At 43.1% G+C, this 25,514-nt stretch overlaps 1 protein-coding gene across 5 annotated transcripts in view; it reads right to left on the reverse strand.

The window, feature by feature from the left end:
* The window catches only part of MTA3 (metastasis associated 1 family member 3), a 126,984-nt gene that overhangs the window by 96,671 nt on the left and 4,799 nt on the right, over positions 1-25,514 (reverse strand). For all 5 annotated transcript variants that reach the window (XM_079968656.1, XM_079968658.1, XM_079968657.1 and 2 more), the window contains exons 2-4: positions 20,570-20,637; positions 17,016-17,109; positions 282-408 (exon numbers count right to left, since the gene is read on the reverse strand). In XM_079968656.1, the coding sequence (XP_079824782.1) occupies positions 282-408; positions 17,016-17,109; positions 20,570-20,637 (289 nt within the window). The remainder of the gene's footprint in view (positions 1-281; positions 409-17,015; positions 17,110-20,569; positions 20,638-25,514) is intronic.

Raw genomic sequence — 25,514 nt, forward strand, 5'->3', positions numbered from 1 at the left:
GAATCCTCTATGCAATCATACTAATTTTTCTAGGAATGTTTTTGCTGAGCTATTGTGCTCAGCTAATGGCAAAAGAAAACACTGAATGCAACCCAAAATGCAATTCAACAATTGTATAGAGATGGAAAAGAAACGAGGGAAACAGCTGCTGAAAACCTGCTGGGCAGATGTAGTGATGGAGACAAGAGCCTTTCATTTCTGCCCACTGAGTTAGCAGCAGGAGCTATGGCCAGGAGGTAGATTGTTCATGACTCTAATCGCTTTTCCCAGCAGCTTCTTACCTGATGTGTGTTGCAGGAAGAGACTCATATTGGCGAGACAGAAACAGCTCTCTGTGTTTCAGTTGATGTTTCTGTTTATCAGTCAAATCTACTTCTTTGGGAATTTCACATTCTTCTTCAACTTCTTCTACACAAAGGAGGAAAAGAGGAGACTGGTGTTACCTTCACCTCCACACTTTCGGGCAAATTTTTCAACCCATACACCTTGCTCCTTTCATTTCTGCAGAACAACCTGGAAGCAACCAAATGTGCTCTGCATAGAAAGTAACTTTTCAGGGCTGGGGGGAGAAATAATCAATTTAAAGGCATGCCTTGCTTCTTGAACACGGCAAAAGAAGGACCTCATCTGAAAGACCAGTCTTTTATTAAAATCAGGTTTCCAGTATATTGATGTACACAGATTTACTGCAAGTAGTTTTCAATACCTTGGTAGATATATATCATCTTTCTGCCAAGCTACTCACAGTAACTTGCATTAAAACATAACCGGCAATTGTCTTTGGCCGTGACCTTGATTATTATAAAAATAGCCTATCCTTTTCTGTACATTTTTTGAATCTGTAACCATATACACTCAGTTTTAAATTTGCCACCATACTATGCATGAAATTTAAAACTCTAAGCATGTTCAGTTTTCCTGAACATGCCTACCTGTGGTCCCTTAGGGCCTCTGTTCAAATACTGAATGGGGTGGTATTCAACTAAGTCCAACTCGGAGTAGATCAATTAAAATTAATAAGTCTAATTAGTCGGGTCCATTAATTTCAATAGATAAAATTTGAGTAGTACCTACATTGAATGCCACCCTTGATTCCAAAAACGATACTTTTGCCAAGATCCAGAGTATGACTTCAGTCTCATGATCTGCTTCTCCTACTTCCTCATCATGAAAAGAAGTTTATGAGCCAGTTTGTACAATCATTTCACAGCTGATTAAGCTGAGATACTCACAAACCATTTGCTTGAGCAGAGAGCCCCTTTGCTCTACACACTTTGCATGAGCCTCAGTTAAACCAAGGAACATCTAATTAATCATAGCCCAGGAACCAGGATATTAAATGAATCTTCAAACTGATACACTTTACCAAAGTATAATCATTTGAATGTGACCAATGAATAAACAGAGAAATCCTGTAAAGAGGAGAATGAAAAGGAGGCAAGTAACCCTACAACCTTTCATCTAATTGTCATCCAGGTTGATTAACCTGCTTCAGGGCTGTGCCCCTTCAGGCTAAAGGTGAATGTTTTTTTTTTTTTTCTTAATACAAAAAAAATTGCTTTACATAGAAAACTAATATGTTGGGGCAGAGGTAGGGAACTTGTTGCTGGACTCCAATTCTCACCATCAGGGACTACTAGCCATGCTGGCTGAAGCTGATGGGAGATAATGTCTAACAACATCTAGAGGCACCGTGTTGGCTATCCTTAGAACGATGGACCAGCAATGTGCCTTAATCAAGGGTCACCAACCTAAGGCCCACAGGTCGTTTGACCGGCCCACAAGCCGCCCCCGAACTGAGTTGCCCACTTGCACGCTGCACTAAACCACACATTGTGGCGTCTCACTTCCGCAGTGCCGGGAATCGCGTCTGCGCACGCACCGGAAATCGCACAGGACCGATCCAGTCCAGGCAAGATATACCTTGCTGACCCCTGGCCTAAATGGATAATAGCTTCATATACATGAAGTAAAGAAAGAAAGTTTGTAACTGACAGGCAAGATTCAGAACTTTCACTCACACCACTAGAACTATATAGTACCATGAGCAAAACTTAAATTATCACTTGTGTTATTCTGCAAGCGCTATTGGAAGAATTCACATGTTTATTTGATTTGTATATTTACAGCCTGCCCTTCAACAAATCGGATTCTACTATCAGAATACTCAGTGCAGTTGTATTATGGAAAAACCAGCCATCTCATATACCCAATGTTGCCCGGGAATTCTAACAAACCAAAAAATCAATGCAGGTTCATGCCGCCATCTTGATTCAAAATGGCATTCAGCTGTATCCAAACATAAGAACAAAACCTGCTCCTTGATCTCTGGAACCAACATGCAAAATCTGGTCACAGTATCTTAAGAAACAGGCAAGCGCAAAAAGAACTGACAAACCGCTTACTAAAATAAACAGCAGACACATGGCTCTACAAGAGCACTGATAAATTCCTGCACAAATGGGAGAGTAACTTTGGATTTAGATCCACCTTCCCCATTCAATATTGTAGCACAAGGTGCAACATGGCCCTCACCTCCCTGTGTCACTTTTACATCCAACATATATATATATATATACACACACACACACACACACACACACACACACACATAAACATACACACACACATACATATACATATAATTTTATTATTTATACCCCACCCATCTGGCTGGGTTTCCCCAGCTACTCTGGGTGGCTCCCAACAGAACACTAAAAACAGAATAAAATTTCAAACATTAAAAACTTCCCTAAATAGGGCTGCCTTCAGATGTCTACACACACACACACACACACACACACACAAACATATCTGCCTCAAGTTTTTCATTCCTTGCAGTGACTTTTAAATGCACACTATCCTTTACTTTCTAGTGCTTCTAACCAACCATGCTTCCAATTCAGAAATTTTGTTGTTGTTTAGTCGTTTAGTCATGTCCGACTCTTCGTGACCCCCATGGACCAGAGAACGCCAGGCACTCCTGTCCTCCACTGCCCCCCGCAGCTTGGTCAGACTCATGCTGGTAACCTCGAAAACACTATCCAACCATCTCGTCCTCTGTCGCCCCCTTCTCCTTGTGCCCTCCATCTTTCCCAACATCAGGGTCTTCTCCAGGGAGTCTTCTCTTCTCATGAGGTGGCCAAAGTACTGGAGCCTCAGCTTCACAATCTGTCCTTCCAGTGAGCACTCAGGGCTGATTTCCTTCAGAATGGAGAGGTTTGATCTTCTTGCAGTCCATGGGACTCTCAAGAGTCTCCTCCAGCACCATAATTCAAAAGCATCAATTCTTCGGCGATCAGCCTTCTTTATGGTCCAGCTCTCAGTTCCATACATCACTACTGGGAAAACCATAGCTTTAACTATACGGACCTTTGTTGGCAAGGTGATGTCTCTACTTCTCAAGATGTTGTCTAGGCCTGTCATTGCCCTTCTCCCAAGAAGCAGGCGTCTTTTAATTTCGTGGCTGCTGTCACCATCTGCAGTGATCATGGAGCCCAAGAAAGTAAAATCTCTCACTGCCTCCATTTCTTCCCCTTCTATTTGCCAGGAGGTGATGGGACCAGTAGCCATGATCTTCGTTTTTTTGATGTTGAGCTTCAGACCATATTTTGCACTCTCCTCTTTCACCCTCAATAAAAGGTTCTTTAATTCCTCCTCACTTTCTGCCATCAAGGTTGTGTCATCTGCATATCTGAGGTTGTTGATATTTCTTCCGGCAATCTTAATTCCGGCTAGGGATTCATCCAGCCCAGCCTTTCGCATGATGAATTCTGCATATAAGTTAAATAAGCAGGGAGACAAAATGCAGCCTTGTCGTACTCCTTTCCCAATTTGGAACCAGTCAGTTGTTCCATATCCAGTTCTAACTGTAGCTTCTTGTCCCACATAGAGATTTCTCAGGAGACAGATGAGGTGATCAGGCACTCCCATTTCTTTAAGAACTTGCCATAGTTTGCCATGGTCGACACAGTCAAAGGCTTTTGCATAGTCAATGAAGCAGAAGTAAATGTCTTTCTGGAACTCTCTAGCTTTCTCCATAATCCAGCGCATGTTTGCAATTTGGTCTCTGGTTCCTCTGCCTCTTCTAAATCCAGCTTGCACTTCTGGGAGTTCTCGGTCCACATACTGCTTGAGCCTTCCTTGTAGAATTTTAAGCATAACCTTGCTAGCGTGAGAAATTAGTGCAATTGTGCGATAGTTGGAGCATTCTTTGGCACTGCCCTTCTTTGGGATTGGGATGTAGACTGATCTTCTCCAATCTTCTGGCCACTGCTGAGTTTTCCAAACTTGCTGGCATATTGAGTGTAGCAACTTAACAGCATCATCTTTTAAAATTTTAAATAGTTCAGCTGGAATACCATCACTTCCACTGGCCTTGTTATTTGCAGTGCTTTCTAAGGCCCATTTGACTTCACTCTCCAGGATGTCTGGCTCAAGGTCAGCAACCACACTACCTGGGGTATATGAGACATCCGTTTCTTTCTGGTATAATTCCTCTGTGTATTCTTGCCACCTCTTCTTGATGTCTTCTGCTTCTGTTAGGTCCTTTCCACTTTTGTCCTTTATTATGGAAATCTTTGTACGAAATGTTCCTTTCATATCTCCAATTTTCTTGAACAGATCTCTGGTTCTTCCCATTCTATTGCTTTCCTCTATTTCTTTGCATTGCTTGTTTAAGAAGGTCTTCTTGTCTCTCCTTGCTGTTCTTTGGAAATCTGCATTCAATTTCCTGTATGTTTCACGATCTCCCTTGCATTTTGCTTGCCTTCTCTCCCCCGCTATTTGTAAGGCCTCATTGGACAGCCACTTTGCTTTCTTGCATTTCCTTTTCATTGGGGTGGTTTTCGTTGCTGCCTCCTGTATAATGTTACGAGCCTCCATCCATAGTTCTTCAGGCACTCTGTCCACCAAATCTAAATCCTTAAACCTGTTCCTCACTTCCACTGTGTATTCATAAGGGATTTGACTTAGATTGTATCTTACCGGCCCAGTGGTTTTTCCTACTTTCTTCAGTTTAAGCTTGAATTTTGCTATAAGAAGCTGATGATCTGAGCCACAGTCAGCTCCAGGTCTTGTTTTTGCTGACTGTATAGAGCTTCTCCATCTTTGGCTGCAGAGAATATAATCAATCTGATTTCGATGCTGCCCATCTGGTGATGTCCATGTGTAGAGTCGCCTCTTGTGTTGTTGGAAAAGCGTGTTTGTGATGACCAGCTTGTTCTCTTGACAGAACTCTATTAGCCTTTGCCCTGCTTCGTTTTGATCTCCAAGGCCAAACTTGCCAGTTGTTCCTTTTATCTCTTGACTCCCTACTTTAGCATTCCAATCCCCTATAATGAGAAGAACATCCTTCTTTGGTGTCACTTCTATAAGGTGTTGTAAGTCTTCATAGAATTGGTCAATTTCAGTTTCTTCAGCACCAGTAGTTGGTGCATAAACTTGGATTACTGTGATGTTAAAAGGTCTGCCTTGGATTCGTATCAAGATCATTCTATCATTTTTGAGATTGCATCCCAGTACAGCTTTTGCCACTCTTTTGTTGACTATGAGGGCCACTCCATTTCTTTTACGGGTTTCTTGCCCACAGTAGTAGATATGATGGTCATCCGAACTGAATTCACCCATTCCCGTCCATTTTAGTTCACTGATGCCCAGGATGTCAATATTTATTCTTGCCATCTCATTTTTGACCACCTCCAACTTACCCATGTTCATGGTTCTTACATTCCAGGTTCCTATGCAATATTTTTCTTTACAGCATTGGACTTTCCTTTCAGAAATACTACCTTACAAATTTATATAATTGCTCAAAACTGTTTCCCTAGCTCATTTACTGGCTTTTCAAGTGAACCAAAGCACACTTTTTCCCGAGATCACAAATTCCTTGGTTATTTTATATTTCACATTTAACAAGACGCATAGATTTTCTATTCATTAGTCTCCCCGCTTGTTTAATTAGACCAACTATTAAACTCTAATGAAGAATGAAAGACTTGCTGCGCCCCTTTTGCTCAAACAAGGAACAAACATTAAATCCACCCACAGCGTCTGGGTGGCAGGGCACCTCCCAGCAGCGAGCAGGACTTTAAGAAAAGTCTCCGCCAAAGAATCTGCCTCACATTCATACCAGGAAAATGCAGCAGCATGTGATAAATATTTAATCGTTTTAGGAATCCAAAATCGGTGTGCTGTCATCAAGGAACAGAAAGCTGGAGCTATGAAAAAAAAAATGAAAGCAGCAAGATGGATATTCACCGGGAATTTAAATTCATGCTGCTGAGTGAATGAGTGCCACAGAAATCTGTCCATGTGGAAGGCTAGAATTAGTTCTGACCACAGTTGTGCATCATGGTCTAGGACCCTTGTACCTACGGGATCACCTCTCCTGGCATGCCCCATGGAGGACCTTAAGGTCCATAAATAGCAACACCCTAGTGGTCCCGGGCACTAAGGAGGTCAGATTAGCCTCAACCAGAGCCAGGGCCTTTTCAACACTGGTTCTGGCCTGGTGGAACGCTCTCTCTCATGAGACCAGGGCCCTGCAGGATCTGATTTCTTTCCACAGGACCTGATTTCTTTCCACAGGACCTGTAAAGACAGAGTTGTTCCGCCTGGCTTTTGGCCTGGAATTAACTTGATCCCCTCCCCCTCTTTCTTCTTTTTTCCTTTTTCCTTCTGTGACGGAACTCCTACTTGGGGACTTCCCTGGCTTTTTTTTCTGGCCCAGGACCAGTCTGGATAGTTAGCCTTGGTGAAGACTTGACGTTTTCACCCCAAAAAAAATTTCTGCTGAAATGAGGCTGCATTTTAATGTCGTGTTTTAATCTTGTTTTTAAGTTGTATTTCAATCAATTTGTTTCATATTTGGTGTTAGCCGCCCTGAGCCCGGTCTTGGCTGGGGAGGGTGGGGTATAAATAAATTTATCATATTATAAAGGAAATCAGTTATATTTTGAAGGGGGCAATTCCACCTGGCATTTTAAGGCGAGTCTCAGAATTGTAAGGCACCAGAGGCCATTCACACACATCCCCTTGATGTACATACTTCCAAACTATCCCAGCTTATTCCATTGATAAACCTGTCAACAACTTTTTAGAAGCCCGTTTATACATTAAAACCCAAAACAGGTGACAATATCTTCTTAAATTCTAAGCCAAAACATGCAAAAGCTTTTTGTTCACAATAAGTCCCTTTGCTTCACCATTTGTGTGAGCTGCAAGTAAATCCGAATGCTTATTACTAGACACTGTTTCCTGCAGGAATAGTCAGGGCATCTGCATCTCTTTGTATGAGTGCACCTTCAGGAGCAACAGCGTAGAATCATGGGATCATAGGGTTGGAAGGAATCCTGAGGATCATCTAAGTTTAACCCCCTTGCGATGCAGGAATCTCAATTAAAGCTTCCATGACAGGTGGCCATCCAACCTCTGCTTTAAAACCAACAAGGAAGGAGAGTCCAACATCTCCCTACAGTGGACAGTCTGTTCCACTGTCAAGTAGCTTTTACTGGGTCTCACCTACTCACTGCAACAAGGCGATGACCAAGTCAGGCCTATGTGGGCACACTGTCAACATTGCCAGATTCACTCTGCCCCTGCCCCGGTAAACAACAGAAACACCACCATCAGAAGACGTGTGGGATAGCACCACCCTGCCACACCATTACCTGACTAAAACAAGCCAGTATATTAAGACAACTTCAAATTACATCTTAATACCTTGTCTGGTTCCATCTCTGGTAACCATGGCTTCCCAGTTTGATCATAATGCGAAACTCTGGTTAATTAAGAGGCTTCCTGCTTTAATTGTAACTCACCATGAAACCCAAAGTCACAATCTTAATGCCCTGGCAAACAGACAACAATTTTAATCAAGGATTTCTGCTTCACTTTCTGATTTTAATCAACTGTTTGTGCTTGTTTGTTTCAATCAGATATATAGATCAAAGTTATTTAAAACCAAGCCACCTTGCTTTCTCTTTTACATTTGATACATTTCCAACTGGTAAACAGAAGAAAAGGGGAACCTTAAAGAACAGGAACTCAAAAGTGCAAGCTGAAAGTTAAGTTGAATGTATACTTTTTTAAAAAAAAGAAAACAGAAATACACAATCGTATTCTGCAAGTTACATGCAGGATCACAGGAAGATAAAGAAATAATAAATCACACAAGCATTATGGGACAGCCATCTCACCGTTTAACAAATCAGTTATCAGAGTTCAATACTGAACTATGACAAAGTTATTTATTTTGTAGTACAGTCATACTTCAGGTTGCGTTTTTTCGTGTTACGGACCGCCGAAACCCAGAAGTACTGGAACGGGTTACTTCTGGGTTTTGGCGGTCGCGCATGTGCAGAAGTGCTAGATGTCACTTTGCGCATGCGCAGGTTGCGAACGCTGTGGGTTGCGAACGTGCATCCCATATGGAGCGTCCACTGTATCCCTCAATATATACATCAACTCCTGGCAGTGGAGCATATACAAGGTTACTTACAAATAACAACTGGGAGAAGCTTCGAATTTTTCTGTGTGACTGTTAGTGGGAAAGTGGCAATTTCTACAAAGAGATACAGCGAGAACCTGCCAAGCACCATAAAAAATACTGTATAGCAAGAGTAACTGCTGAAGAGGAGAAAGGTTGCAATAACGCTGCAACTAATTAGGTGTAGACCATAAATCTAGAAAACTGGAAGATGTGCCGTGCCTCGTCACAATACCGGATTTGCATGATGTCAGGGTGCGGCAGGAGAGCAACCGAGAAGGTAGGTTGCACAACAGCAGCCATAGAATGGGTGTGAGAAGGGAGGAATACTGAGATGCCAAGGAATGGCACGGCTCCTGCAGTTTTAAAATGCTTCTGCCATCAACATAAATGTAATCAGGGTGGTATAAACAATAAAATACAAAGTAAAACTAATAATAAAAAAACCAAGAAAGCAGCTCCCTCTAATGCAAAACTCAGGTGATGAGTGCCAACATAAATGGTGCCGAAATAAGGTCACTGAAGGAGAGGAACCGCTATGGTTGGGGAAACTCTTGACCTTGGCAGAAGTAGCAAAAAAAATATTTTAAAACATCTAAAGCGGTAACTACCCCACCCGCCTCCCCCAAAACAGCCCAATGAAGAGTGAGAAAAGTTCAGTGGCGGTGGAATATTGAATATCAGTTGGAAATGGGAATGGAGTGTGGGAGTGGGGAGCAGAACACCTGGTTGAACACCCATAGCTTATAGTATCCTAGATGACAGCATTTCTGACTGGCAGGAACCCCGCTGCTAGGAGATAAGGATACACTGCAAACGTTTTGTTTTAGGCACCGCTTTTATGATAAAATTGGTCCAATCCACACATATATTTTAAGCACCTTTAAAACACACAGCTCCCCCCTCAAAGAATCCTGGGGACTATAGCTTACCCCTCACAGGGTTGCTATTCCCAGCACCCTTTGCAAACTACAGTTCCCACGATGCTTTGTGGGGTGCCATGTGCTTCAAATGCACTTTAAATTTCAGCACCCGGGATATTTTATAACTGCCCTTAAAGTGGCTTTCCTTTCGAAACTCCTCTGTTTAACTTCAAAAGGAAAGCAACACCACACCAATATATTACAATTCATTAAGAGGTTTAACACTATTAATCGTAGGCAATTGGGACAAAGGTTTTTGGGCGGGTGGGGGTTTAATCATGCTACATGTATGAATTGCCATACCGATGCCAGGATGCCTGTATTATCAAACAGCTGTTCTGTGAATTACCACTGTCAACTATGCAATTTTATCACCGCCTCTGAACTTTCCGCATTTAATTTCCCTCTAATCTATTTACAGTGGTGCCCCGCAAGACGAATGCCTCGCAAGACGGAAAACTCGCTAGACGAAAGAGTTTTCCGTTTTGGAGGTGCTTCGCAAAACAAATTTCCTATGGGCTTGCGAGTTCCTGCGGGTTTTTTTTTCCTCCCCCCCCCCCTTTTCTAAGCCGCTAAGCCGCTTATCCACTAAGCCGCTAAAAGCCGCTAATAGCGCTAATCCGTCAATGGGCTTGCTTCGCAAGACGAAAAAACCGCTAGACGAAGAGAATCGCGGAATGGATTCTTTTCGTCTTGCGAGGCACCACTGTACTATACACACAACCATGAAATTCAGGGAAGTCCCTCAAAGTGCCACAGCAGAGCCTGTGCATTGTCTGGGAGAGCAGTCTGGATCGCCAACCCATATGGACCAGATACTTCTGCATGGCAAGAACATCTGACTCAGCCCTCGCTCTCCAGTACCAACATAACAGCCAATTCAAAATCTATAAAGGGATGAAAGTTCCAGGTGGAGTCAGCCAGTAAAGATAAAGGAAAAAGGAAATGCTGTGCGTATGCTTTCTTTTATGCTGATAACGGTTAACAAGCCTTTGAATGCGGCTAGAATGTTATCATAAACTTACTACTTTTTTTCCTAACTGCCAAACAAGTGTGTAAATGCAGGGGGAAAATATATAGCCTACTCTGTTCAGGCATTTTCTGGGGTGGATTGATAGCAGGCTGTGTTTGCTTTTATGAGAAACCAAAGAAAAATACTAAGCTGGATCAACCTGAATTACTGAACACCTTGGGACTTAAGTCAAGCTTAAAATTGCTTAAGTCTGCTAAGTAGCTTAAATCAACAAATCAAAAATAATACCCTGAGGTTTCAGACAGCCCCTGCCCCCTTGCCAGGCCTACCTGGAGATGCCAGGAATTAAAAACAACAACCCTCTGCATTCGAAGAATGTTCCCTTCCCTTCCTGTCCCAGTTTTCTGTGAATATGTATTACAACCATTTCCAACACAGTTTATAGAGTCTTCATACTTGGAAGCATATGCTTGTCTTTATCACGAGACTTAGATGGAAGTAAGTGCTAATGAAATCAGTACATTTCAAAATTATTCGGTAGAATTTCTCAGAAGCTTATGCAGACTGGATAGAAGGCAAATTATCCCCTCTTAGCATTTTTTTCTTTGCACAATCATATTTTGTGTCCCCCCCCCTCTTTTTTAAGAGATATGTATGGGCAGAGGAGAGGGTGGACATTCCATAGCACAAGTGTAAATCCTTGCACTCATGGGCCATGTTAGTTCGATACCACCCTTACAACTGCATGCCCTCTATCAACAATGGTGACACACTTGGGAGTGGCCGGGGGGCGGGGAGGCTTTTATAGTAAAAATCTTTTTAAACGTTTCAGTGTTATTGTTGGCATCCGTCTGTCTCAAGAGAGAAGGGAGTGCACCTCTGGGGTGGAGTCAAGCCACTGCGTGAGCAGCACTGAAGTGACCTTCCCAGAGCACAAGCCTGGGCAGCGTGTATGGAGGTCTTCAGCTGCCCAGAAGACAAGACTCCATCTCGGCCTCACTGATGTCATCCAAAGGAAAGCAGAGTAATATGTCTGGCACCAGCTTAGCTGCAGGAGTTGCCAGGAGGTGGCGTATAAGTGCCATTGAACCATTTTTGGGACTCCACTCTGGACTTGTGTAGGGTTTACACCTTAGCTTTTTCTTCTCCCAAAGATATCCCACAAAGCAGTGAAGAGTTTAGGATCAAAGTTTTCCTTCTCCTTGATAGGCTATCTTTCCAGTTTGACGAACCCCATCTGCCCCTCTATAGCACATGCAGAAACCACTTTCTTGACTGTTGGACCCACTATTGGTCTTGTCTGTGTAATCCATCAGAGTTGGTCTTCACATGCAGGGGAAGTCTCTAACTCACCAAGAGTTTGAAATCCATTGGCTATCTTCATCTTGTTCAGCCGGCCAATCTAAGCCATTCCTCCCAGTTAAACAGAGGCAAATTTCTAATTTTCAGCTGAATTCCATTAGGCTGAAAACTTCAACCATTCAGCAAGTGCAAAACGCCTGTGTGTTCTTAAAATGCTGCCACCTTCCCTTACTTCTTCATGAGCTCATTAGCTTCCTGTGAGCATTATATCTAAATTGCCTAGGTAAGGTCAGCCATGGACTGGGCATTATCTGCAGCCTATAAACATGAACTTCATTACTGTGGCATGCTTGAACCTGCTCCCGCCTCCCAGCTTTCAGCTCTCATCCACTGTTAATTAGCTCTACTCCCCACTTACCAACTTCTGTCCCCTCCTGTTCACCATAAAACAACACTGATTAACTCTATGTATCTAATCCACCAAAAGCCAAGGAGGCCACCAGGCAGGTGCCCATCATTCCTAGACTTTCTCCAGATCAATAGTTCTCCTCCTCCTCCCAGCTACAGTTATCATTGCTGGGAACCGGTGGTATCTATCAGAGGGAGAAAAGCCAAAGCCAGCCAACTATATATTGTACCTGGTCCTATGCAGGACCAGGTACAATATATAGCTGAGTGTTCTCTATGCAGCAAGAAACTGTATCCTAGATGCAGCCATGCCACACATGATTCCCTGAACCTCATTCCCTCTATTCAGTTCCACCAGGGACTGAAGATATTTGGTGGGAAGCAGCTACATGATCTCTTGATTTTCACATAAGAGGGCTGTTGCGCCTGGAGAACACTTTGCTACACCCCTCAGAGGCCCATTGTGACATGTTTGCACAACTGTTTGAGAATGAAGTAACTCTCCTTCAGCACCATATTGATGGGATAGTTACAGCAGCTTCTAATGAGGTGTCCAACACTATTAGTGGGATCAATTTCAGCCAACGTGGCCTGATGATACAAAGTGCTTGAAGTGACACACAACTACGTGCCTCTCTTGCGAGCAAGATATGACTGATTGGGCACAAGGGGTGGTTTACATCTTGAGACCTGGTTACCACTGGTAACTCATCAACCACTCATCTGCCAGACAAGCCTGCTTAGGATAGGGGAGCTCAGGATCCTGTACCAGCTGCATTATGTTCCCTGCCCCTGTTTTATGCCCTTGGTGTGTTTCCTGCTTCAGCTGCTTGTATAAGCTTGCTTTTCACTGTCCCCCTCCCCTTACATTGCTTCCTTATTTGAATCATTGTTATTACTATTTTTACTGGTCACTCCCCTAAAAGCCTTACTGTTGAAAGTATGTGTTTATTTTTAAGATTGTCCTCTTTCCTCCTCCAGAAAGTTGGCTCAATGTCATGGAAATGGAAATCCCCAAGGACGTGCTCTATGGGGAGCGGGCTTCAGGCACCAGGCCCATCGGCAGTCCAACTCTTTGCTACAAAGAATGAGACATGCAAATAAGACATGAAGGCTGGCAACATTAACCTCGCCATGTGGGAATCCCTTGCGGACCACCTGAATGCCTGGAGACAGGGTCAGGTCATGCGTCTATAGGAAGATCCATTCTTCGTAGGAAGAATGGCTGCTGGGAAGAATACAGAGAGAAGACACACAATGGTCCATCTGCAGCAGCACAACTGGACGCCTTTTCAGCTGAGGCAGACTCAGCTGTCTGCCTCAGCTGAAACAAAACAGGTCTCTCCTGTATCAGTCTCTACAGCTACAGCAGGTGCCATACCTCTCTAACAGTTTGACTTCACCCCCAAAGGTGCACTCCTCCACTGTCTCCTAAGACACACAGAATGCCAACAAAATATTAAAGGATTCCCAAGTTGGTTTAGAAAAGCTTTCAGTCTCTTTATCTACCTTATAAGTGTCATTCCCCTCCTCCAAGGAGCTGAAGGCAACATACATGAGACATTGATAGTTTACAATTCTCATCACCCCTGACCATCAGGGATTCTAGCTGGGACTGACAGGACCTCTGGAGGAACACAGGATCTCCAACCCCATGAGATGAATTCAGCTGAAAGGCAATGACTTGCCTGTAATATCCCTACTTTCCTGTATGCATTTTGTAGGAAGATACTAAGAGTTCTCCCATGCCTTAAAACTCTGAATGCAGACATGATACATAAATACAAAGCACTTCTACTGGAGCATGCAAAATTCTAGGTATGAAATGAGACAAAGCTGGTAAACAGATGTATTTACACAGGATGGAGGTCTGCAGAATAAAATCCCCTTTACAAGAGCTTTGCTTTCCCAAATCTCATTAATATATTAACAAGCCATTCATTAAAATAAGCCTATTGTGTGCTTATGACAATATAAAACTTTTGCTCTGTACTTAAAGAGTTGACACTAATCTGGTTAATGAGACGCTCATGAACAGGAGTCAACTACTAATTATACACTGTCATTCACAAAAGGGAGAAATGGCTATTATGTCAAGGAAAGGAACTCATTATTAGTGTTCCTTTATGTCCTCGCCCCCAGGGTGGGAGAGGCACAGCATGTCTTCCTCAAAATAAAACCAAATAAAGCAGAATTATTAGATGACCACCGTTAAAGAAATACTACAGAAAGTTTGTTTGTTCAATCTTCTGCTTATTTGTTTCAAGAAGTTCAGAGAAGCTCACATTAAACTGCTAGGCAGGCTTCCCTCCACTCTATCTCTGAATAACAGATGATAGGACATAACTATGACAAACAGCTATTGCATTTAAGCTCTGCTCTTCAGCTTCCTAGAGGCATCTGCAAGGCCATGGCCAAAGTCAAAAAGAGGATGCTGAACTCAATGGACTTTTGGTCTCGTCTTGTGTTCAGGCACTCTGTGCTGTTAATTCCTTGTTATTCAGAGCTTAACGAAATGTCCAACACTTTTAAGCAGCTCACAAGGAACTTATGACATTCCATTCCATTATTTGTTTACTTCTCAGTTGTCCCCCAAACTTCTCAGAGATACCAATCAAATCCAAAGCACTGAGCAGGCTAACATCCACTCTGCTTTAACAATAGGCTTATTCACATGTTACACTGAACACAATATCCCTATCTGAAGAAGTGTGCATGCACACGAAAGCTCATACCAAGAACTAACTTAGTTGGTCTTTAAAGTGCTACTGGAAGGAATTTTTTTATTTTGTTTTGACTATGGCAGACCAACACGGCTACCTATCTGTAACAATATCCCTATTTCTATGCATGTACAAGTGTTTGTGTGGAAGAGTGTACACTTGCTGATTTGTACAGCTCAGCTGTTGTGTACAAAGATTACACAGTGGTACCTCCAGCTGCGAACAGGATCCGTTCTGGAGGTCCAGCCAGATCCTGAGGTTTGCGCAACTTTGTGGAGTCAAAACATACACCATCATGTGATAGACAACAATCCCATGACTGCAGCCATGGAGCAGGAATTCTAACAACCCCACCCCTTGATTCCTTTGGTTTTGGGCCAGTACATGTATCCATTGGGCTTTTGTTGTTGTTGTTTAGTCGTGTCCGACTCTTCATGACCCCATGGACCAGAGCACGCCAGGCACTTCTGTCCTCCACTGCCTCCCGCAGTTTGGTCAAAATTGGGGTTTTAGTTGTTGTTTAAAGCTTGGATTTTGTTGTATTAAATTGCACTTTAAACAAAAACCTTTGTGAGCCACGTTTGAAGTCTTTTTGGCCGAAAAGCAGCATCGAAATAATCTATAACCATAGAAAGAACAATCTGTGTTAGGTCTCTACACAAGAGATGGGCAAAATATCTGCTGGGAGATCTCTGGGTAGATCTGATATTATTTCTGACTCTCAGTTGTTTAGTAATAGCAACAAAATAACTAAGCTCTTGCTCTAAATTATACTGTCAAAATGAAGGAATCTGGGGTGAACCAAGAAAGGATATTTATGTGCAAGACCAGTGAACTCCATTCAATTCTTTTGCTTGACTCCTTGGCTCAGAATTCTAAGTGTATGCCTTTTGCACCAGGTCAAGTTGGAAGATCTAAAGGTTGTAATAAAAAACTAAATGGATCCCACAAGACAGAAGTCTGTTGGTCTCTACTCTACAATGAATACACTGTGTTAACTGTCTTTTTACCCATGATCTCATTAAATAATCTATGGCCTTTTAAACTGGGGGGGGGGGTATTATTTGTGTTTGTTACTATGGTATGTATTTCTGTGTTTTTAATATTGTAAACTGCCTTGTTAGCCTTGGATGAAGGGTGGTATAGAAATGTAATAAATAATATAAATATCTAAATATAAACTAAATATTATATTATATTTATATTAAATATAAACATAATATAAACTAACTAAATAATATAAAAACTGGGAAATAGCTTGATATGCTTGGATGGGTGTTACAAAGCAATGAAAAAGGAAGAATAAGAAAGGAAGAGTAAGGAAAGGGCGGAAATCAATACGGCATTTTGCCATGATAATTTCCAAAAACTTAGCACATTATTTATGCATGAAATAATGAAGCCTTGTTGCGAAAGATAAAGAAACCGCAAACTACATTAAAGCTATCCCTCTTTGGCAGAATATCAAGATATATATATATATATATATTGGCAGAGGGTCAAGTTCTAAACTTTCAGTTCTGCCTCAGCTAAATATCTTGCTCCTATCGTTACCAATTAGAACTGAACGAAAACAATCTCTTCAATGGCATATACAAAAACAGAGTTCACACGGGCAACAAGAAACTACGGCCTTCCAGGCGTAGACACGGCGAGGCCTGGTTACCAAATCGTGAATTCTGTCACTGCGTAGATAAATACAAAAGAAACATACAATATTGCTGAGCAAAGCCACACAGATATTCAGCCGTCAACTATGTCACCGATAAAAAGGAGGAAATAATACTTTTCAAATGGAAGGGCTATCAATTCAGCATAGCAGTTCACTAACAAAAGGGGGGATTTTTCTCTGACCCTGCACAGCTCTCAGCAACCAGCATTTCATCCTAAGAAATCCATTCTACAGGGTCCCTCAACACTTCAGAGCAGATTTTGCTGAGGGCTGCAGAGTAAAGAAGTATTGGCACAAATCGCTATCAGCAGCCTTCTTTCCAGAAGCAACAAAGCAAAGGGTAAAAGCTGAATTCCACCCTAGGGGTGTGAGTGAAGCTGTGCGTGAATGCAGGCGGGTGTGCACTTAAAATGCAACAGACTGTGGATAAACTGCATCTACATGAAGATGCACATTCCAGTACACGCACACAGAAAACAACTGCAGAATCCATGCAGTTTGTTTCTGAAGGAAACAATCTACTTACTTGCATGCTTGTCTGCAAGCATGATGAGGCTATTCGAGATGTCACGGCGTCTGTAAAAGCACACCACTTTTGCTTCGACGTTGCCATTGGCAGTCTGCAAAAACAACACAACCCATTAACAAATCAATGTATCACAATTGTGGAACACATGGCCAGCAAAAGTTGGCTATGGGAAAGCACTAATTGTTTAGTAAACCTCCACCTCATTAGTCCGTCCGTCCCATTCCCCCCAGCCAAAGTTTATCTCCATCTTTTTTTTATGGTTGACCATGTGGCAGATTATCAGGCCAACCATTCCCATCCCTTAATCCTGGGATAGGAATCCTGGCACCCTCTAGATCAGCCTTTCTCAACCTGTGGGTCCCCAGATGTTGTTGAACTACAACTCCCATCACCCGTAACTAGCAAGGCCAGAGCTCAGGGATGATGGGAGTTGTAGTCCAACAACATCTGGGGACCCATAGGTTGAGAACCGCTGCTCTAGATGCTGTTAAGACTACAACTCCCATCATCCCTGACCACTGGCCATCCTGGCTAGGAATAAGGGGAGTTGTAATCCCACAACATCTGAAGAGCTGAACGTTTCCCTGCCTCCCAAATTGCTGCATCCTCTGACTGGGGAGCAGGAACAGCCAGTGTGGGAAGGAGATGCCACGCTACTGCTCTTCCAAGGTGGCTGCTCCTGTTGGGGAGTCATCAGTGCAGCACTTTTTCCACCCTTGGGTTAGAAGAGACCCCTGCCTGAAACCCTGGAGAGTTGCTACAAGGGTGGATAAAAATCAGTGATTTAAAAATAAATAAATTAAAAACTCAGATTTTTTTTATTTAAATCAGTTTTTTAAAATAAAGTGCTTTTGAAGGAAAAATCTTTTTAAAGACAGTTTTCTATTTAAGTTACATTATAATCCAAAGGATAAAGGTAAAGGTAAAGGTACCTGTCAGGGACTCAGTGGGAGCGCAGGGAGGAGAAGAGATGGAGAGCGAGGGGGAGCAATCCGAGGGCAGCGTAGGAGAATATGACAGCAGCCCGAGAGATTCCATGAGCCTCTCCAGCGAATCGGAAGATTCACAGAAGGGGGCGCCGATGGGCAGGGCAAGGGGCGAGCCAAGGGGGACACCCCAGAAGCAAGGGGCCAGCGGGGACTCCCAGAGCAGCAGTTGGAAATCAGGACCAGCTTCCCCACCAGAGCGCAGTGGGGGGGAGGAGTTCCAGGTGTCAGAGCCCACATATGCACCACCAGCGAGAGAAGATGAGTCAGGGTTGACCACGCCTCAATCGGAGAGCGAGTTAACGGTCAAGAGGAAAGTTGCAGGCTGGGCGCGCGCGCCAAGTTCAAAGGTACAGGCGAGCGGCACAGAAGGTAGCCCGGATAGGGAACCAGGTCCTAAAGCCCGCCGGAAGGAGGGGCAAGAATCGTCAGGGTCAGCGTCAGAGGAGTCCAGGAAGGATGAGACCCTAGCGGGCAGGAGGGCCCAGAGGAGAAAGGAACTTAGAAAGAGGTGGAGCAAAGCGAGAGTCTTAAACTGGTGTGGAAGGGGAGGAGACTCAGACGGGACTTCGGGACGTAGAGCTGCACGCTGCGGCTTTAAAATGGAAACTGAATCTCAATAAAGACTTTTGTACATAACTACAGCCTAGCGTTGGTCCTCTGTGAGCTGGGACCTGGAGGCAGCTCTGACAGTACCCCTGCCCGTACGGGCCAGTCTTGACAGACTCTGGGGTTGTGCGCCCATCTCACTTAAGAGGCCAGGGGCCAGCGCTGTCCGGAGTCACATGGCCAGCGTGACATCGCTGCTCTGGCGAGCCAGAGCCACACACGGAAACGCCGTTTACCTTCCCGCTGGTAAGCGGTCCCTATTTATCTACTTGCACCCGGAGGTGCTTTCGAACTGCTAGGTTGGCAGGCGCTGGACCGAGCAGCGGGAGCGCACCCCGCCGCAGGGATTCGAACCGCCGACCTTTCAATCGGCAAGTCCTAGGCGCTGAGGCTTTAACCCACAGCGCCACCTGCGTCCAAAGGATATTCATCAGGAAATAAGGATTTGTTTTAAGTTTTCATGTGTGCTAAAACTCAGTCTAAGTCTTTTTTAAAAAAAACAACGTTTAACCACATCAGTTAACAAACATGGATAAATATACTATAATGTTATTGCTTTAGTTAAATAAATTGTTTAAATTGTTATTAAGGAAATGATTATTTTTCTCCTTCCAATAAAATACAGCAGAAAAGTTGTCCAAATATAAACAGTTAACTTATTAAGCCTCACAATAATTTCATAATTATCTGTCTCTGTATTTCTAATGGTATAACCAAATCAGTAATTTTTGATATAACTGTAAAAACTACTCTGAAAAGTCATTATTCCAAAAATGAAACCTTCCTCTGGTTGTAAATATTAAGATTACACCAGCAACAATGAGTCTTTCTGTAAAAAAAAAAATGATTTAAATCAAGTCTTACTGACTAGCAATTTAAATCAAGTCTTACTGACTAGTGATTTAAATCAATTTTATTTAAATCAAATCCACCCTGGTCACTACCAGTAAGAGGAGACAATACTAAACTTCAGAATGTGCATCCCATCAAAAGCAATGCAGCACGGATAAACAGCATCTGCAGTAAGATGCACATTCCAGTGCATGTCAATGGCCTGACTTGGTATGAGTCAGTTGTCAAGGAAATAAAACAACAATCTGATTTTTAGAAGACATCTGAAGGTAGCCCTGAATAGGGAAGTTTTTAAATGTTTGATGTTTTTACTGTGCTTAATGTGTTTGATTTGTGGAAGCCACCCAGAGTAGTCGGGGCAGCCCAGTCACATGGGTGGCATATAAATTACTACTACTACTACTACTACTACTGTTGTTGTTGTTGTTGTTGTTGTTGTTGTTAGGAAGCTTCCCTGGTTCCTAATGTTTGCTGGGCTCCAAGTCAGACTGCAACCCCATCAAAGAGTCACTCCTCACCAAAGCAAAAGTGGCTTGGTTCAGACTCCCGGGCATGTGCCAATCAATATGCAAGGCTCAGCTCAGGCAGTTACTAGGTGCAAGGCAGTCACCTGCTCTATCTGTGACCCGTGTGCTTAGCTAATCCTTGTCCTGCTCCACTCTGACATTCGTTCTCTTGGCATCTGTCCTTTGCAGGCTCCCCCTATAATCACCTAGCTATGGATTCCCATTGAGTGCTATACTCTCTACACACTTCCAGACTGTCTCCAGCAGGTTGGATCCTGCACCCCCCCCCCCCCCCGGATTCCAGCAGCCAGGGGAGGAGAATACAAGTACTAAATCACAGTTCATTTAAACAAACCCAAATGATCTATTAGGTGGCATGGGCTTATTTTTTTTTTTTCAGCTGTGGCACAGATTGAAGTATATTTCATTTTCTAAAACGCAGCCCTGAAAAAAAAGCATTTCTTGACAAACTTCACTCAAGCGCTGGGGGGGGGGGAGAATAACTTCCCTATTTTATAAAAGAATTACATCTCTGCGTTTTACTGTGGAGGGCTTCAACTCTTTGTCAAGTGGCACAAAAGATTGCATATTCAAGTACCTTATTAAGTTCTTCTATTCGCCTGATCAGATATGGATTGCTTGAAGAGTTTTCAAAATAAACATAATCTGTAATGAAAAGGCGAAAATATATTTAAAGTTCTGCAGAAAACAGTATGAGAATAAATCTGAAAAATAAACCCGAGAGCTTCATGCTTAAAATCCAAGCATACATTGCCATTATTTCTATGATCACAGAGCCTTAAATCAAGGCTAACAAAATATGTGAGCTTATTATGTTTTCATAGAATCATAGAATCATAGAGTTGGAAGAGACCACAAGGGCCATCGAGTCCAACCCCCTGCCAAGCAGGAAACACCATCAGAGCACTCCTGACATATGGTTGTCAAGCCTCTGCTTAAAGACCTCCAAAGAAGGAGACTCCACCACACTCCTTGGCAGCAAATTCCACTGTCGAACAGCTCTTACTATCAGGAAGTTCTTCCTAATGTTTAGGTGGAATCTTCTTTCTTGTAGTTTGGATCCATTGCTTTTAGATGCTTATAGCTCATGAATAAATTCTCTTCTGCCTCTCCTAGGATGAACCAAGTGGAACCTCACTAACGATTCAGCCCCGCAAAGATTTATACAATGGCTTATATTTTACACAGTGGGAGATTCACATACAACACCAGTACTAGAAGAATTTGTTTTGTGCAATTGAAATGAATTAATCTGGTGCTAGAAAACCATTTGTGAATCACAGCTACAAAGTTAAGATGATGTATAAAACTTTCCACCAGATGGGACCCTTTTCCTAACCAGCCCACCCTGGAAAGTTAGCAACCCAAAAAATTAAAGTTAAGGCAGCATGAACTTATTACTAGAGGGATAGCAGCCATGATAGTCTGCGGAAGCAAAAACAACAGTCTCATGGTTCATTCTCATGTTCTCTCTCTCTTGCTTGCTCTGTTGTTGTTGTTTTTTTTTTTGGGGGGGGGATTGCGAACTAGAATGTAATCAAGACCCGAGTGCAACAGCCCTCTCCCCACCTGTGATTCCCAGCAGCTGTCATTCAAAGGTATGTTGCCTCTTGGCAGTGGAGATAGAAGACAACCATAAGAATAAGGAACCACTCAATTAATCTGTGTAATGCTTATTACAAACCATCATTTAAAGAGTTAACATTTCTGCAATACTATCCTTCCATAACACAGCTTCTTTTAGTCAGCACTATTGTCTGAAATATTAACACAATACATCCATATACCAATATTCTTCTGCTTCTTGCACAGTCTGCATTCACCCATCCCAAGTCAAATGAGACTCCACTTGTGTCTAAAATCACAGAATTGTAGAGCCTGAAGGGACCACAAGGGTCATCTAGTCCAACATCCTGCAATGCAGGAATCTTTTGCCCAATGTGGGGCTCAAACCCATAACCCTGAGATTAAGAGCCTCGTGTTCTACCAACTGAGAGAATTCTGTAGAGCTCCAGAACAAGGGACTGTGTTGATCCCAACCAAAGCCTTTATCTCACTGCAGCATCTGTTCCGTAATATCCCAGCATGAGGCATGGCCAGGTTTAGAGGGAAGGACCATAGCTCAGTGGTAGAGCATCTGCTTTGCATGCAGAAGGTCTCAGGTTCAATCCCCAGTATCTCCAGCTAGAGTTGGAAAGGCTCCCTGCCAGAAACCCAGAAGAGCCACCATCAGCCAGTGTAAACAGTACTGAGCTTGATGGACCAAATGGTCTGACTCAGCATAATAAGATAGCTTCTGACATTCCTATGCACAACATCTGGTGCTCTGGTGAACAAGGAACATTGCAGAAAACCACCAACAGAGCTGATTAAAAACAATCCAAATACTAAAATTCATGCAAGAAGCATCCATGCATAACTAGATGCACCAAGATGTCCAAAGAGTCATGGAGCCAAAGCTTACTACATTTAAAGCTTCAATCCTATGCAAAGTTTTACTTCTAGATTATACACGCTGCACGTAATGTATAATTCTAGATTACCAGACTGAAAAGAGAGAAAGAAGCTAAAATCAAACACCTTGTGTTCTGCTAGAATTAGGAAATGACAGCTCACACAAGAAGAACAATTTCTCAATTTCTGGTCACACCCCATGTGTTTCTAAATAATCTTTAAGTAGTTAGACAGTGGGAAAATGAACACTGTTTCTGTAGGACCAACACAGACAATAAAAAGTAATATTCAAGAGATTGAACCCCAAAGAGTGGAAAGCAAATGCAATGTTTAACCTGGTCAGTTACTAGCAGTGTCAACAAAGGAGTGTGCAGGACAGCAAGGGAGAGTTGAGAACCGAAACAAGAAACAATTTCCTTATCCATCGTGACTCATGCAAGATGTCTGAAGGAAGTAGGCTTAGCCATGGCCGTTGCAAGGAACTTCCTGCATTGGACCAGGGAAGACTTTTAGGTCTGAATTTTTAAGAAATGGTCATGACCCCCTAGGAGGAACATCACGCTGATTGGACAACTCATAATCTGAATAATAATAATCAGGTTGTGTAAGACTTTAACTAGACTTCAGCAGGAATGTAGGCCAGGCATAGGCAAACTCCAGCCCTCCAGATATCTGGGACTACAATTCCCATCATCCCTGACCACTGGTCCTGTTAGCTAGGGATGATGGGAATTGTAGTCCCAAACATCCGGCCTGCCTGATGTAGGCAGTGGGGACAGCTCACAGCCCACACCCCAAGCTGTGTGATGGAGCAGTGCCACTGCAGCTTATCTGGATGGCATTGGCCTGGATAGGGAGCCATGCAGGTAGACCAGAAAAGTGCTGGCTCCACTGGTGCATTTGTGTAACCTTGCCAAATGCCATCTGGGTAAACTATAGCAGCACTGATGTTGGGAGTGTGGCTTGGCCCCACTAAACTACTGATTCTATGAATGTTCATTCAGAAGTATATCCAATTATATCCAGTAAAACTCATTCCTGAGTTAAGCGTACACAGCACTGCACTTATAGGAAAGCAGAACCTAAATAAATTAGAGAAGAGAGTTGTTGATACACCCAATCACCTAATGCAGTAGCCCTTGAGGAATTACTGTGGCAGAGAAAGACGGAAAGTGCACTATGCAACCCTAAAAATTGCAACCTCCACCCTCCCTTTGTTCCAAGCTTCACCCGTCAGTGGCTGCAGCACCAAAACGACTTCCCTTATGAGTCAACTATTCCCTGTAGAAAAAGGTTCCCCATCACTGTCCTCCTAGATATTTATTTATTTTATTTGTTTATTATGTTTATATACCACCCTTTATCCAAGGATTACAGGGTGGTCAGTCATAGACCTACAAGGCTGAGCAGCAGTCTACATCTCCTTTCAATTTTATTTCTTTCTTAAGATTTATATGCCATTTGATTGTAGATAAAAACCTCAAAGCGGTTCACACACAAAAAAGAAAAAACAATAATACTTTCACTTTAAAAAAAAATCACAACCGTAGCTTGAAACACATGAAGCATTTTACACTTTCTTCCTACAAGAGAGAGGACAGATACAAGGCACAGGAGAGGATGAGTAACGGACGAATATTATTTAAACAAAGCCAGCGTGAACATCATCAGTCCCATATTACGGTTTGAAAAGTCAAGAGTAGAAGGGCTGAGATTAAAGAGAGTTCTCGCTCAAGGCCGTCTAGTGAGTTCGTGGCTAAGCGCAGATGTTTTCAAAGACCATTGCCGGGGTAACCAACATTTTGCTCTGCAGGTGTCGTTCAGACAACAGCTCTCATTAGTCTCAGCCAGCATGGCCATTGGGCCAGGAATGATAGGAACTGGAGTCCAACCAACAGAGGGAACCACATTGGCTAACCCTGTACTATGCTATGGCAGCTCAACGATGAGATGAAGAAAACAGGACTGATGAGATTTAAAATATAGGACTAAACTAAAGGAATCTTAGCTGATTAAAAGTACAAGATTTTGGTTTCATATGCATGCACGTAAAAACAATGGTTCTGAAACAAGACAACTTTGTTTCAAGATGATGCATGCATTTGCTGTAGCAGGTGTATTAACTTAAGAGAGGCATTCCTTCCTGCATAAGAGAAAAGGGAGACTGCTTCTTAGAAGACGGTACTGACAATCTGCAGCTTTTAAAGTATTTTATTTAAGATATATATCTCCGTGGACGCAGGTGGCGCTGTGGGTTAAAGCCTCAGCGCCTAGGGCTTGCCGATCGAAAGGTCGGCGGTTCGAATCCCTGCGGCGGGGTGCGCTCCCGCTGCTCGGTCCCAGCGCCTGCCAACCTAGCAGTTCGAAAGCACCTCCGGGTGCAAGTAGATAAATAGGGACCGCTTACCAGCGGGAAGGTAAACGGCGTTTCTGTGTGTGGCTCTGGCTCTGGCTCTGGCTCTGGCCAGAGCAGCGATGTCACGCTGGCCACGTGACCCGGAAGTGTCTCCGGACAGCGCTGGCCCCTGGCCTCTTAAGTGAGATGGGCGCACAACCCCAGAGTCTGTCAAGACTGGCCCGTACGGGCAGGGGTACCTTTACCTTTTACCTATATATCTCCGTATCGCTCTATCTGTGTAAGATAGAAATATATGTTCAACAAGTCCATCTCTAAATTGAAAGGCAGCCTTATCATTCTTATTATTACATTTATATCCCACCTTTCTGCCAAAGAGCTCAAGGGGGCATACATGGTTTGCCCCTGCATCACAACAACTATGCCAGGTAGGTTAAACCAAGAGTCAGTGGCTGGCCCAAGGTTATCCAGTGACTGAGTGAAGACTTGAAACCTGGTTCCCAAGGTTCTAGTTCAACCTCTAACCCCTACGCTGAACTACCTACAAACCCTTCCATACCTGTCTTGAAATACTGAAACAATTGCACACCATCCTACTTGCAGATGTTTTCAAACCTGACCCGTTTCTTCACACATACTATTATTTACATGGAAGTATAATTGTGCATCCCCTAAAGATCCATCTACTTCCTAGATTGACAATGTGTTTATT

Source organism: Podarcis cretensis (genome assembly GCF_951804945.1).
Source record: "Podarcis cretensis genome assembly, chromosome: 3".
Taxonomy (NCBI): domain Eukaryota; kingdom Metazoa; phylum Chordata; class Lepidosauria; order Squamata; family Lacertidae; genus Podarcis; species Podarcis cretensis.